This window comes from Oncorhynchus nerka, linkage group LG14 (genome assembly GCF_034236695.1).
Source record: "Oncorhynchus nerka isolate Pitt River linkage group LG14, Oner_Uvic_2.0, whole genome shotgun sequence".
NCBI classification, from domain to species: domain Eukaryota; kingdom Metazoa; phylum Chordata; class Actinopteri; order Salmoniformes; family Salmonidae; genus Oncorhynchus; species Oncorhynchus nerka.
The window spans coordinates 29,169,197-29,185,165 of record NC_088409.1 but is presented as its reverse complement, the minus strand read 5'-3'; the positions used below and the strand labels follow the sequence as shown (position 1 = coordinate 29,185,165).

The 15,969-nt window shown below is 43.4% G+C and overlaps 1 protein-coding gene across 2 annotated transcripts; it reads right to left on the bottom strand.

Annotated features, from left to right (window-relative positions):
- Nucleotides 1-517: 517 nt before the first annotated feature.
- Nucleotides 518-2,279, bottom strand: LOC115140821 (trypsin-1-like). Of its 2 annotated transcripts, XM_029679206.2 has the most exons (6): nt 2,174-2,279; nt 1,844-1,994; nt 1,456-1,706; nt 1,135-1,271; nt 885-986; nt 518-698 (listed from the first exon to the last, which is right to left on the bottom strand). In XM_029679206.2, exons 1-6 carry the CDS (start codon nt 2,211-2,213, stop codon nt 651-653), a joined length of 729 nt encoding a protein of 242 aa, XP_029535066.1. In that variant the 5' UTR covers nt 2,214-2,279; the 3' UTR covers nt 518-650. The 2 variants fall into 2 exon arrangements, with proteins under 2 accessions (XP_029535066.1, XP_064884011.1); XM_065027939.1 differs by lacking the exon at nt 518-698 and having other exon boundaries at nt 804-986.
- Nucleotides 2,280-15,969: the final 13,690 nt, after the last annotated feature.

The following is a 15,969-nucleotide window of genomic DNA, read 5'->3' as shown; positions in this document are numbered from 1 at the left end:
TTTTACAGACTCAATGTCTTTTTCTTTAGAGAAACCAAGTTGTCACAGTTTATATTTTTGCTCGGTGTAAAGCATTATGTAAGATCTAACCATATTCATGTTGCACTACATAGTATTTCAGTAGCAACACAACTCTCAGAGACAATACTCTAAATGGGTAAGAAGGAGGAGCAATTATGCCACACTTTTAACATCCGTACATCAGCTATTGTGAGCAGCAACGCATCAATACACAACTATAGAAACAAATAATTGCAATCAATAATGTTCCTTGTTGTATCTTGCTGTATTGATACAAATCAAATGGTTAAGGTAGGGTACCATGACACAATGAATTCACCCCCTGTATCCTTTAGAAAGAAAAACAGTATATTCTTGATCCATACTTTAACAATTTGCTAGTGGTTCCTAGTTTCTCTGGTGTTTACTAGTAAAACTACTTGACATGAGAAGATAGAAAGACCTTTACAAAGATTTCTAAGGACAGTGAAAGTACAAACACAACAGAAAAAAAGTATTTAGTGTTAAATGCTTTATTTATCATAAACATAAATAATGTCTAATCTCCCGTACAAAAGGTGGATGTTGATCTGGAACGGGATGTTGTAGAGTTGTGCGAACGTACTGGACGACCAAAGCTAGGATCAGACTTAGTAGGTGGCCATGGTGCTGGTCAGCCAGTCATTGAAGATGCACACCTGGAGGAAGAGAAGAAGAAGGGAGACATTAGTGGACACGCTCAATGGGAGGCAACATGAGAACCATCAATCAATATTTTATAGACTCAATGTCTTTTTCCTTCAGGAAACCAAAGTATGTCACAGTGATGTATGAATGTTGATGTTTTCCTCAAACACAACATGAAAACAATTTTTCTGTCTTACCTTGGCGTAGACACCGGGGTTACCGGGCTCGGCACAGCCATAACCCCAGGACACAACACCCTGGAGCTCACCATTGCACACCACAGGGCCACCAGAGTCACCCTGAGAGAGAGAGATAGATAAAGATTGAGAGATCGAGATAGTGATATTAATTGGTTATTTCATTCTCAATATATTTTTAATCAACTGAATAAGTCCATTTAAAGTCATCCTTGTGATACCCCTGAATTGAGGTCAGTGTGGTAAGTACCTGGCAAGAGTCCTTGCCTCCCTCCAGGTATCCAGCGCAGAACATGGCGTTGGTGATCATGCCAGGGTAGGAGTTGTTACAGTCGCTGTAGGACAGGATGGGGATGTTCAGGCACTGCAGCTTGTCGCCATCTGCGGCTGTAAGGAGGGGATAGAGAGAGAAGGATGGAGGGAGGAAGGTAGAAGGAGGAGAGTTATAGTTAGACATAATGACAGTGTTTTTAATAGTAGGTTTACATTTGCTAATGCCTGTAAACACACTCAGTCACAATGAAGATGACCAACTGGCTCATGTAACCTTTGACCCAGGTTCTGCACTCACTGGAGCTCATGGTGTTGCCCCATCCAGAGACGGTACACATGGTGCCCGCGGGGGCACAGCTGCTGGGCAGAGCAACAGGCTGCACGTAGGTGTTGAGGGTGGCGGGCTTGCTCAGCTTGATCAACATGATGTCATTGTCGATGTTGTAGGAGCTGTAGTTGGGGTGACGGATCACGCGGGATGAAGAGATGAACTGCTCGCTACCCTCAGTCACCTTGATGTGGTGCTCGCCCAGACGCACCTCCACACGGCTGAAAGAGAGAGAGAGTTCATGTGAATGTGGAGTTCACTTGTTTCCTTTAGTTTCGCAAAAGTTAAGCTTATCAAATTGTTGCTAGTTGTTATTGACTCAATATGTTGCTAGTAGTTCCCTTGGGAGTGTACTTACGACTTGTAGCAGTGAGCAGCAGACACAACCCAGTTCTCATTGACCAAGGAGCCACCACAGAAGTGGTACCCAGAGTTCAGAGACACCTGGTGGGGCTGGGAGTACGCCTTACACTCATACCCTCCAACGATCTTGTCGTCCTCCGTGGCGACTGTAAACAGAGAGCAGGCACATTCTTAGCGATATTACCTCAGCTTTTGAGATGGAAAAGCATAGCACCATGATAAAACAACAACAACATATTTCTTAATAATGTCAAAAAAACACATTTGTGATGTTAGTGTCATTACACAGTCCTGTTCTTTTGTCTATGGTCATTATTATACTCACAAGCGGCTCCAATGAGCAGAACGAAGACCAGAGAAATCATGGTTGCTGTATGATCCTGTCGATGAAAGGGGTTAATCTGCACCCCTGGTATATATGCAGAATTGGTTGTGCCGCCCCGTTTAATGGAACTGTTTGATTGGTCAACAGAAATCCAATCAGAGGCAAAAGGTGCACTGCCAAGGTCAACATTATGACAAAGCATTTTCCATCATGGTGTGGTATGAATTTGACCCTGAAAGCAGCAGAAAGCTAAATATATGTTTTCATTAGTCTCAGTACTTTTAAGTGCAGGTTCTTGCCATCTGGATTTGATTGAAATTCTTACAGGAGACAGTGATACATGTACAGTGCACTACAACTGCCAGTTTGAGATGGCCAGTATTCTCTGCAGTTCAGACTGTATCTTGACCTCAACATGACTGCAACACAGCTGTGTGGTTCACACGGTGGTATTCTCTTGGAGAAGTCGACAAACACAAATTTGCTGCTCACAAGGCCAAATGTAGCTTTGTAAACAAGTAAACTGGGTTTAAGGGCTTTTGTTGGAATGTCATGCAAGGCTGTCTTAAAAATAGACTCTGTATACCTTATATGGCCATGAGTTCATTACATAAGTTGTATAACCATAAGTTCCTACAAAAATCATTATACTGTATGCAGTTAATGTGCAGTAAAACAATCAAAGTAAGCACACACTTGGGTAGTGTAATGTATTATATTAGGTATTAACACTATTCAAATAAACAGTTGTACTTCGACAGTAAATTAAAGTCTACACCCCGGCTTAATCCTAATCTTACCCATATCTCTCAACCCTAACCCTACCTTCATTTCACGTCCCAGCTCAACCTGAAACCTTGCCACAACCCTACCCCTAGCTTCTGTTCCAAATCCCTAATCAACCCAAACCCTAACCCTCTATCCTAACCATAACACTAGCTCTTGTCCACATCCCTGTTCAACTCAAACCTTAAACCTCAACCCTAACCCTATCTTCATGTCCACATCCCAGTTCAACCCAAACCCTAACCCTATCTTCATGTCCACATCCCAGTTCAACCCAAACCCTCAACCCTAATCCTAACTTCATGTCCACATCCCAGTTCAACCCAAACCCTAACCCTATCTTCATGTCCACATCCCAGTTCAACCCAAACCCTAACCCTCAACCCTAATCCTAACTTCATGTCCACATCCCAGTTCAACCCAAACCCTAACCCTCAACCCTAACCCTATCTTCATGTCCACATCCCTGTTCAACCCAAACCCTAACCCTCAACCCTAACCCTATCTTCATGTCCACATCCCTGCTCAACCCAAACCTTAAACCACAACCCTAACCCTAGCTTCATGTCCACGTGTTATTTCTTACATTGGTACCGCAGGTCATCTTAGGTTTCATTACATACAGTCGAGAAGAACTACTGAACATAAGAGCAGCGTCAACTCACCATCAGTACGACCAAGAATATGACTTTCACGAAGCGGACCCTGTGTTCTGCCTTTCACCCAGGACAACGGAATGGATCCCAGCCGGCGACCCCAAAAAACGACTTTGAAAAAGGGGAAAACGAAGCAGTCTTCTGGTCAGAATTCCGGAGACGGGCACATTGTGCACCACTCCCTGGCATTCTCCTCGCCAATGTCCAGTCTCTTGACAACAAGGTTGATGAAATCCGAGCAAGGATAGCATTCCAGAGGGACATCAGAGACTGTAACGTTCTTTGCTTCACGGAAACATGGCTCACTGGAGAGACGCTATCGGAGACGGTGCAGCCAGCTGGTTTCTCCACGCATCGCGCCGACAGAAACAAACATCTTTCTGGTAAGAAGAGGGGCGGGGGCGTATGCTTTATGGTTAACGTGACGTGGTGTGGCCAAAACAACATACAGGAACTCAAGTCCTTCTGTTCACCTGATTTAGAATTCCTCACAATCAAATGTAGACCGCATTATCTACCAAGGGAATTCTCTTCGATTATAATCACAGCCGTATATATTCCCCCCCAAGCAGACACATCGATGGCTCTGAGCAAACTTTATTTCACTCTTTGCAAACTGGAATCCATATATCCGGAGGCTGCATTCATTGTAGCTGGGGATTTTAACAAGGCTAATCTGAAAACAAGACTCCCTAAATTTTATCAGCCTATCGATTGCGCAACCAGGGCGGGAAAAACCTTGGATCATTGCTATTCCAACTTCCGCGACGCATATAAGGCCCTGCCCCGCCCTCCTTTCGGAAAAGCTGACCACGACTCCATTTTGTTGATCCCTGCCTACAGACAGAAACTAAAACAAGAAGCTCCCGCGCTGAGGTCTGTTCAACACTGGTCTGACCAATCTGATTCCACACTCCAAGACTGCTTCCATCACGTGGACTGGGATATGTTCCGTATTGCGTCAGACGACAACATTGACGAATACGCTGATTCGGTGTGCGAGTTCATTAGAACGTGCGTCGAAGATGTCGTTCCCATAGCAACGATTAAAACATTCCCAAACCAGAAACCGTGGATTGATGGCAGCATTCGCGTGAAACTGAAAGCGCGAACCACTGCTTTTAATCAGGGCAAGGTGACTGGAAACATGACCGAATACAAACAGTGTAACTATTCCCTCCGCAAGGCAATCAAACAAGCTAAGCGTCAGTATAGAGACAAAGTAGAATCTCAATTCAACGGCTCAGACACATGAGGTATGTGGCAGGGTCTACAGTCAATCACGGATTACAAAAAGAGAACCAGCACCGTCACGGACCAGGATGTCTTGCTCCCAGGCAGACTAAATAACTTTTTTGCCCGCTTTGAGGACAATACAGTGCCACTGACACGGCCCGCAACTAAAACATGCGGACTCTCCTTCACTACAGCCGACGTGAGGAAAACATTTAAACGTGTCAACCCTCGCAAGGCTGCAGGCCCAGACGGCATCCCCAGCCGCGCCCTCAGAGCATGCGCAGACCAGCTGGCTGGTGTGTTTACGGACATATTCAATCAATCCCTATCCCAGTCTGTTGTTCCCACATGCTTCAAGAGGGCCACCATTGTTCCTGTTCCCAAGAAAGCGAAGGTAACTGAGCTAAACGACTACCGCCCAGTAGCACTCACTTCCGTCATCATGAAGTGCTTTGAGAGACTAGTCAAGGACCATATCACCTCCACCCTACCTGACACCCTAGACCCACTCCAATTTGCTTACCGCCCAAATAGATCCACAGACGATGCAATCTCAACCACACTGCACACTGCCCTAACCCATCTGGACAAGAGGAATACCTATGTGAGAATGCTGTTCATCGACTACAGCTCGGCATTTAACACCATACTGCCCTCCAAGCTCGTCATCAAGCTCGAGACCCTGGGTCTCGACCCCGCCCTGTGCAACTGGGTACTGGACTTCCTGACGGGCCACCCCCAGGTGGTGAGGGTAGGCAACAACATCTCCACCCCACTGATCCTCAACACTGGCGCCCCACAAGGGTGCGTTCTGAGCCCTCTCCTGTACTCCCTGTTCACCCACGACTGCGTGGCCACGCACGCCTCCAACTCAATCATCAAGTTTGCGGACGACACAACAGTGGTAGGCTTGATTACCAACAACGACGAGACGGCCTACAGGGAGGAGGTGAGGGCCCTCGGAGTGTGGTGTCAGGAAAATAACCTCACACTCAACATCAACAAAACTAAGGAGATGATTGTGGACTTCAGGAAACAGCAGAGGGAACACCCCCCTATCCACATCGATGGAACAGTAGTGGAGAGGGTAGTAAGTTTTAAGTTCCTCGGCGTACACATCACAGACAAACTGAATTGGTCCACCCACACAGACAGCATAGTGAAAAAGGCGCAGCAGTGCCTCTTCAACCTCAGGAGGCTGAAGAAATTTGGCTTATCACCAAAAGCACTCACAAACTTCTACAGGTGCACAATCGAGAGCATCCTGTCGGGCTGTATCACCGCCTGGTACGGCAACTGCTCCGCCCACAACCGTAAGGCTCTCCAGAGGGTAGTGAGGTCTGCACAACGCATCACCGTGGGCAAACTACCTGCCCTCCAGGACACCTACACCACCCGATGTCACAGGAAGGCCATAAAGATCATCAAGGACAGCAACCACCCGAGCCACTGCCTGTTCACCCCGCTATCATCCAGAAGGCGAGGTCAGTACAGGTGCATCAAAGCTGGGACCGAGAGACTGAAAAACAGCTTCTATCTCAAGGTCATCAGACTGTTAAACAGCCACCACTAACATTGAGTGGCTGCTGCCAACACACTGACTCAACTCCAGCCACTTTAATAATGGGAATTGATGGGAAATGATGTAAAATATATCACTAGCCACTTTAAACAATGCTACCTAATATAATGTTCCCTACATTATTCATCTCATATGTATACGTATATACTGTACTCTATATCATCTACTGCATCCTTATGTAATACATGTTTCACTAGCCACTTTAACTATGCCACTTTGTTTACATACTCATCTCATATGTATATACTGCACTCAATACCATCTACTGTATCTTGCCTATGCCGCTCTGTACCATCACTCATTCATATATCTTTATGTACATATTCTTTATCCCCTTACGCTTGTGTCTATAAGGTAGTAGTTTTGGAATTGTTAGCTAGATTACTTGTTGGTTATTACTGCATTGTCGGAACTAGAAGCACAAGCATTTCGCTACACTCACACTAACATCTGCTAACCATGTGTATGTGACAAATAAAATTTGATTTGATTTGACATCCCAGTTCAATTCTAACCTCAAACTTAACCCTAGCTTCATGTCCACATCCCAGTTCAATCCTAACCTCAAACTTAACCCTAGCTTCATGTCCACATCCCAGTTCAATCCTAACCTCAAACTTAACCCTAGCTTCATGTCCACATCCCAGTTCAATCCTAACCTCAAACTTAACCCTAGCTTCATGTCCACATCCCAGTTCAATCCTAACCTCAAACTTAACCCTAGCTTCATGTCCACATCCCAGTTCAATCCTAACCTCAAACTTAACCCTAGCTTCATGTCCACATCCCAGTTCAATCCTAACCTCAAACTTAACCCTAGCTTCATGTCCACATCCCAGTTCAATCCTAACCTCAAACTTAACCCTAGCTTCATGTCCACATCCCAGTTCAATCCTAACCTCAAACTTAACCCTAGCTTCATGTCCACATCCCAGTTCAATCCTAACCTCAAACTTAACCCTAGCTTCATGTCCACATCCCAGTTCAATCCTAACCTCAAACTTAACCCTAGCTTCATGTCCACATCCCAGTTCAATCCTAACCTCAAACTTAACCCTAGCTTCATGTCCACATCCCAGTTCAATCCTAACCCTAACCATAATATGTTTATCAACCTCAATTCTAAATACCAGTATACCTCCATGGACCAGGATATCCTGCACCGGCTCTGTGTACTGTGAGTCTGCACAGCCCTGTGCGTCCTGTGCCAGAATAACCAACCAGTCAGGACGGGTTGTGTCAGCTCTACACTCCAGACCTCCAGTACGCCTCCCCAGCCCAGTACGCCCTGTTCCTCCTCCCCACACAAGCTTGCCAGTTTGGTGTAGCGCCATTTCCGTCCCTATTTTCTGGAAGATTGCTTCAGGAGTTGGGTATTTCTGTATACCAGGGAGCTAGTTTCTTATGACAAATGTTTTAATTTTTTAGTGGTGCGAGGTTAAATTTAGTTCCTCAGTTAGGTGGTTAAGCCTTTTGGGGTTGGTCTGTGGACTTTTCCATGTGAATATTAAAGTCATTAATATAAGTCATTCCTACAGCATTTGCTTCCAGAAGCCATGAGAAAATTGTCCGGCTGTGGGGACTGTGAGGGGATTAACACAACTATCTGTACTTATTGGTGGCACAGAGGGCGTTTCATCCTTTTCTACACTTAAACTGTCCTTGCCTAACGATTGCGTCTGAAGCTGGGCTTGCAGCACAGCTATCCTCGCCATAAGGCGATCATTCTCCTGTATATTATGAGTACAGCGACTGCAATTAGAATGTTAATGTTACTACTTCGCTTTGGCTGGTGGACGTCATGTAGAACCATGTCCAGATAATGTGTCCGGGGTGAAAAAGTTGAATGAAAAACGTTGAGCGGGGGAAAAATCTAAAACGGTCATTAAAAATTTAAAACCGTAAAGTTGGCAGGTAGCGAAGAAACGTCACAGCAGCACGTAATAGTGATGTAGGTGAACGTTGGGAGCCGGCTCGCATATTAGAAGAGCCGAATCTATAAAAAATGACAAATTAAGATATGAATAATCAAAAGATTAAAATGAATAGAATTAACTCATTCAAAGAACAAAAAAATACATCAAATAATACAGGCCTTAATGCTCAAGTGCACACACATTCGTTCTGACTGTCTGCTTAGACTAACAGCCTCACCTGTTGTTCCTGTCAATCAGACACGTAGTGTCAACCAATGAACCAAAGATGCTCACTCACAGTCACACACTTAGCAGCCGAGGAGAGAGAGGAAGGACAGCTGTGAAAACAACAGCTAGAAAATGAGTCGGAACCACAGTAGCATTTGGATGCATCTTAATAATGCAGACGATGTTAGAGCACAGTGTAGATTTTGCCAAAACAAAATCTCATATAAAGCTTGTTCTACAAACAACCTACACCGGCATATGCAAACTGTGCACCCAACTGTGAAGTTAGCTGTAGTGGAGCTTCGAGAAACTGGTGGGCCTGCTAATGATAGTGGTGGAGCCAGCAACTCCACACGTGGAGATGTATCCACTCAGTCAAGTAGGCCTACTCCGCGACCCACAGCAACGCAGTCTTCTATGGGCCCATTTATGCCAAAGTCTATGTCTGTAGCAAAACAAGGCCACATTGATTTCCAGCCATTTTCGATCGTGGAGGACAGTTTTAGAAATTATAGCAATAGTCTAAATCTAATGTACACAATTCCAATCAGGAAAACCCTTTCAAAATCACTTATTCCACAACTGTATGAGAGCACGCAGGCTTCAGTGCGGGAAAGTGTCCAAAAAGCTACTGCAGTTTGTCTTACCACTGACTACTGGACATCAAGGGTAACCACTTCTTACATGTCGGCTACATGTCACTTCATTGAAGATTTTTCAACGTCTAGCTGTTGTCATGACGTTGGCCTGGGCGATAGGTTTATGACAGTCATAAATACCTCTTCCCCCCTTTTTCCTCTCTCTACCCTACTGAGGTTACATTTGCAAAACCCTTGGTTAACATAGAGATTCTGGGAACATCAGAAGGTGGGGGAAACAAACTATATTCTGGTAATGCGACCAATTGAACATATGCGGTGGTACTTAATGAATATGATGTCAGTTCAGTTGTCATCTGAGACATTCTCATCAATGATAAGATGACATAAACTCTACAGTGGAAAGTTTACACATCAGAGTTATCGGATTCACATGGAATTGTTGTTCAATTTAAATGTTTGAATATGAAATTATTTGTGATAGGATGAAATGTGATTTTAACTTCTAAAATGTGAGATTTGGGTTTTCATAAGATAGGGCTCTGCTCAATCAGTGTCCCGCCCCTGTGAAGGGACATGGACTATAAAACTTTTCAAACACGCCCTCCTCTCCCTTCCTATCTACGCCCTTGACAACAATATAACTATCTGTTGTGAGGACGACAGTCCTATGTCAGAATGGTTCAGATAATAACTACAGAACGAAGCCAACATCAGCATGAGCTTTGTATGAACTTTGAACTCTTATTCACCAGAGTAAGAGTAAATATTTATTGCATTTTCCTTTTCCAAATGGGCGGTAGTTTAGAATGTATAAGATACTGTATTTGCGATAGCACAGCTTCAGCCTTTGTTCCTCAGTCTTCCCGCTCCTTCAATCAAACCCAGCCCCTTTTCTTTTGTGTAACAAGCTGTCATCTCTGTTCTGCCCGCCAGGGACGTTTTCCTTGATGACGTAATTTGTAATCAAGTTATGATTTAATTATGTGTATGTGTAATTCTGTGTGATTAGTTAGGTATTTAGTATATAAATGATTAAACCCAATTTTGTATTGCTGATTCAACTTGTTAGCCAGGGTTCGTGCAGATAACCAAGAATTTACAACTTTCCGATGAGACTGAATTAAGATGACGATTAATATTGACTGCTATTGATGTAAAATATTACTAAGAGTTTATTCGGAAGATAACAGCTCTATAAATATTATTTTGTGGTGCCCAACTCTCTAGTTAATTACATTTACATGATTAGCTCAATCAGATAATATTAATTAGGGAGAAATTATTTTATAGAATAGCATGTCATATCACTTAATCCGGCATAGCCAAAGACACAACACTGTCTTCTGGACTGTTTTGAGTTCAGCGACAGACGCACCTCAGAGAACTTGGCAGAGGAACTGTTGAGAGTGGCCAGAGAATGGCAAATAGATGGAAAAGTGGTCTGTTGTGTTAGCGACAATGCAGCTAACATATCCAAAGCCATGAACATTTTAGAATGGACCCATCATCCATGTCTTGCCCACAAAATCAACCTAATTGTAAGAGATGCTCTGAAGGTGATGAAGCCCACTGTGGACAAAATGAAAGCAGTTGTGGAATACTTCCACAGGAGCACAGTAGGTGCTAAAAAACTAAAGTCTACACAATGACAGATGGGGATGCTTGAGCTGAGGCCTAAACAAGACTGTACTACTAGGTGGAATTCAACATTTTATATGTTGAAGAGGTTTCTTGAGTCAAAGGATGCCATCATCTCTACCCTGGCCAATGTCAATGCACCTGTTGATGCTCTGATCCAAGAGGAATGGGAGGTGGTGGAGGAGGTGTGCGGAGTCCTGGACCCTTTGAGCAGGTCACTGTGGAGCCAGTGGAGAGAGGTACGGTAAGCAGTTACTACTACATCATTATTTAATCCAGTATTATATATGTATATGAGCAGTAGATGAGAATGTAGTATCAGTAGACAAAACATGAACCTGAAGTAATAAGTTACTGTTCTCTCTTTTCAGCTACAGTGGGGAGAACAAGTATTTGATACACTGACGATTTTGCAGGTTTTCCTACTTACAAAGCATGTAGAGGTCTGTAATTTTTATCATAGGTACACTTCAACTGTGAGAGACGGAATCTAAAACAAAAATCCAGAAAATCACATTGTATGATTTTTAAGTAATTCATTTGCATTTTATTGCATGACATAAGTATTTTATCACCTACCAACCAGTAAGAATTCCGGCTCTCACAGACCTGTTAGTTTTTCTTTAAGAAACCTCTTGATACTAACCATCCCGGGTCCGGGAACGTAATCATCAACTGACACTAATTAGCATAACGCAAAGGACATAAATATTACTAGAAAATATTCCTATTCATGAAATCACAAGTGAAATATATTGAAACACAGCTTAGCCTTTTGTTAATCACCCTGTCATCTCAGATTTTGAAAATATGCTTTACAGCCAAAACAAGACAAGCATTTGTGTAAGTTTATCGATAGCCTAGCATAGCATTATGACTAGCTAGCAGCAGGCAACCTGGTCACGAAAATCAGAAAAGCAATCAAATTAAATCATTTACCTTTGATGAGCTTCGGATGTTTTCACTCACGAGACTCCCAGTTAGATAGCAAATGTTCCTTTTTTCCAAAAATATTATTTTTGTAGGCGAAATAGCTCTGTTTGTTCTTCACGTTTGGCTGAGAAATTGACCGGAAATTGTGGTCACTACAATGCTGAAAAATATTCCAAATTAGCTCCATAATATCGACAGAAACATGGCAAACGTTGTTTATAATCAATCCTCAAGGTGTTTTTCAAATATCTATTTGATAATATATCAACCGGGACTGGTGGCTTCTAAGTAGGATAGAGAGAAACAATGACCGCATTTGTCCTTTACGCACAAAACACTCTGAGAGACTTCAGCTGACAATTTTTCAAAATAATAGCCTGAAACTATGTATTGTGACACTAGACACATTAGGGAAGCCATAGAAAAAGGAATCTGGTTGATATCTCATTCACTGCTCAATAGGGACACATAGGAACGCAGAGCTTTCTAAATAAGAGTCCCTTCCTGATTTGGATTTTTCTCAGGCTTCGCCTGCAATATCAGTTCTGTTATACTCACAGACAATATTTTTACAGTTTTGGAAACTTTAGAGTGTTTTCTATCCTAAGCTGTCAATTATATGCATATTCTAGCATCTTGTCCTGACAAAATATCCGTTTACTTTGGGGATGTTATTTTTCCAAAAAAGATTCAAGAGACCCCTCCTGTTCTCCACTCATTACCAGTATTAACTGCACCTGTTTGAACTCGTTACCTGTATAAAAGACACCTGTCCACACACTCAATCAAACAGACTCCAACCTCTCCACAATGGCCAAGACCAGAGAGCTGTGTAAGGACATCAGGGATAAAATTGGAGACCTGCACAAGGCTGGGATGGGCTACAGGACAATAGGCAAGCAGCTTGGTGAGAAGGCAACAACTGTTGGTGCAATTATTAGAAAATGGAAGAAGTTCAAGATGCCGGTCCATCACCCTCGGCCTGGGGCTCCATGCAAGATCTCACATCGTGGGGCATCAATGATCATGAGGAAGGTGAGGGATCAGCCCAGAACTACACCGCAGGACCTGGTCAATGACCTGAAGAGAGCTGGGACCACAGTCTCAAAGAAAACCATTAGTAACACACTACGCCGTCATGGATTAAAATCCTGCAGCGCACGCAAGGTCCCCCTGCTCAAGCCAGCGCATGTCCAGGCCCGTCTGAAGTTTGCTAATGACCATCTGGGTGATCCAGAGGAGGAATGGGAGAAGGTAATGTGGTCTGATGAGACAGAAATAGAGCTTTTTAGTCTAAACTCCACTCACCCTGTTTGGAGGAAGAAGAAGGATGAGTACAACCCCAAGAACACCATCCCAACCGTGAAGCATGAAGGTGGAAACATCATTCTTTGGGGATGCTTTTCTGCAAAGGGGACAGGACGACTGCACCGTATTGAGGAGGATGGATGGGGCCATGTATCGCGAGCTCTTGGCCAACAACCACCTTCCCTAAGTAATAGGCTGGGTCTTCCAGCATAACAACGACCCAAAACACACAGCCAGGGCAACTAAGGAGTGGCTTCATAAGAATCCTCTCAAGGTCCTGGAGTGGCCTAGCCAGTCTCCAGACCTGAACCCAATAGAAAATCTTTGGAGGGAGCTGAAAGTCCGTATTGCCCAGCGACAGCCCCGAAACCTGAAGGATCTGGAGAAGGTCTGTATGGTCGAGTGGGCCAAAATCCCTGCTGCAGTGTGTGCAAACAGTGTGTGCAAATTTGTTCAAGAACTACAGGAAACGTATGATCTCAGTAATTTAAAAAAAAGTTATACTTTAAATGCACATGTGTAATAGCATCCTTCATTTTTATGTGAATCGGCATTGTGCGTACCCCTGAGAGTGTGCTGACCCTAGTGCTAGAGGGGGTACGCAGCTGGAGGTTGAAGGAGTATGTTATTGTCATTTCCGGTAACAACTTGTAGACTTTAGGTGCTTGTGATGGGCATTCCGTCTGTTTTCAGTGAGCCGGCTCAGCATACCAAAAAGAGCCGGCTCTTTTGCCTCCCAAACGGCTCTAAAAAATATATGTGTTCTACTTTTTCAAGTCAAACAGTTTGCTATAGTTTGACTATGATTGGGGTTAAAACAATTCTAATTACATTTTTAAATGAAATCATACTCTACCTTAACCACAATGTATTTAAAAATGCATTGGTTTGTATTGAAAAAGAATGCTATTAAACATTTGCATTTAAAGTATAGCTTTTTAATGTATATAAACAAAGTGCATATACATCTAACCATTCAAAATGAGTACAATCTGAACAGCATAATAGAATATTGCACCATATCAAAGAAAAATAAATAACAATATGCAAAACTGCAGCATCCCACAAATGGAAATAAATGTTAAAAAAACATGACCCAAATGGTGAATAAACCTGGATTGAGCTTTACTAATCGTCCTTGAATTTTACAAGGTTAATTTAGAACCTAACACTTCCCAGAGAAGCAGGTGCATCACCCAGAAAATAAAAGATGAAGGCATGCAGCCTGTAAGTCTGTAACCTCGGCTGAAAATGGGGGAACTGTACTCTGCTCAATCCTGACCTGTTCGACTTCGGTGACTCTGCTGTGCTATCTGACTGTAGAGCTCCTGAGAAGACGACTGAGTGAGAGGGACAAAGCATTTTAACTGAATGAGTGGGATGTAGGGTGTGCTAAAAGAGTGGAGCATCAGATGAGGATGATCGCCCATTCAGAGAGAGGTCTCGCAGAATCGCTCCTGCAGATGTAGAGGTTGTCCGAAAACACCTGGAAGATCTGCTGGAGGCTGGAATCATCTTGATGTAATGTATCACTAGCCACTTTAAACAATGCCACTTTTATATGTTTACATACCCTACATTACTCATCTCATATGTATATACTGTCCTCTATACCATCTACTGCATCTTGCCTATGCCGTTCTATACCATCACTCATTCATATATTTTTTTATGTACATATTCTTATTCATTCCTTTACACTTGTGTGTATAAGGTAGTTGTGAAATTGTTGGATATTACTGCATTGTTGGAACTAGAAGCACAAGCATTTCGCTACACTCGCATTAACATCTGCTAACCATGTGTATGTGACAAATAACATTTGATTTGATTTGATTTAATGACACAAAGAACATCAGTAACATCCTCGTAGTGACAGATCACTTCACTCGCTACGCCTAAGCTTACGCCACTTAAGATCAGGAAGCCAGCACTGTGGCCAGGGTGCTTTGGGAGAAGTTCTTTGTCCATTATGGCCTGCCTTCCTGCATAAACTCTGACCAGGGCATCAGTGCAGAAACTTTGAAAGTAGACTCATCCGGGAGGTCCTTCAGCTGGCTGGGTGAAGAAGTCAGGTACATCGCCATACCATCACTTCACCTCATTAGTGTTTTCTTGCACCACACACATCTCATACTTCCGAGAGTTTTTTTGGTTTGAAGGTGTGTTTTTATATGCCTGCGCTTTACTGTTGCATAGTGTTAAGAGAAGTTACAGCTCAAGGTGTGTCGTAAACTGTGTTATGTGTCAAATTCATTGTGATGCCTAATCTTATGTATAACTTGTCGGGACGTCAGGTTTTCCTAGTGAGGGGTGAATGCAACCCCATGTAAAGACTGGATTTACTTTATTCTAATCTTGAACTTTCCACGTCCCTGTACAGAACTGTCCGCATCCACGTACGGTGTGGCGTGAAGTAGATTGGGCGGGTACATGCGTATTGGATGGAGGTGATCTTGGAGAACAGTGACGGAGTTCGCTAGAGTGTTGTGACACCGAAGTTTATTGCTCAATTTGCTTTTGTTTAATAGGCCGGGGCAGTATGAGTATAGCCAACTCCATTTCACTCGCTATACTTCGAACATCATGCTGGCTAGAGAAACTAGTCAGTACAGATAGCTACTCAACCCGCAGCATCCCAGTGATCCTACCGCTACATCATCCCCGGCTGCCTTCAGTTATTGTGCAAGTTACCTCACAGCACCAATGTAACAGTTTTGCTTCGGTCCCTCTCCTCACCCCGCCCTGGACTTGAACCAGGGACCCTCTAAACACATTGACACTTGCCTCCCACGAAGCATTGCTACCTATCGCTCCACAAAAGCCACAGCCCTTGCTGAGCAAGGGAAACAACTACAGTACTTCAAATTCTCAGAGCGAGTGACTTCACAAATTGAAATGTTACTAGCGC

Coding starts and splice junctions, on each gene's coding strand:
- LOC115140821 (XM_065027939.1), bottom strand. CDS start 2,213: ATGATTTCTCTGGTCTTCGTTCTGCTCATTGGAGCCGCTT. Junction 1,995..2,173: donor TCTGCTCATTGGAGCCGCTT/GTGAGTATAATA, acceptor CTCTGTTTACAG/TCGCCACGGAGGACGACAAG. Junction 1,272..1,455: donor GGGCAACACCATGAGCTCCA/GTGAGTGCAGAA, acceptor CCCTCCTTACAG/CCGCAGATGGCGACAAGCTG.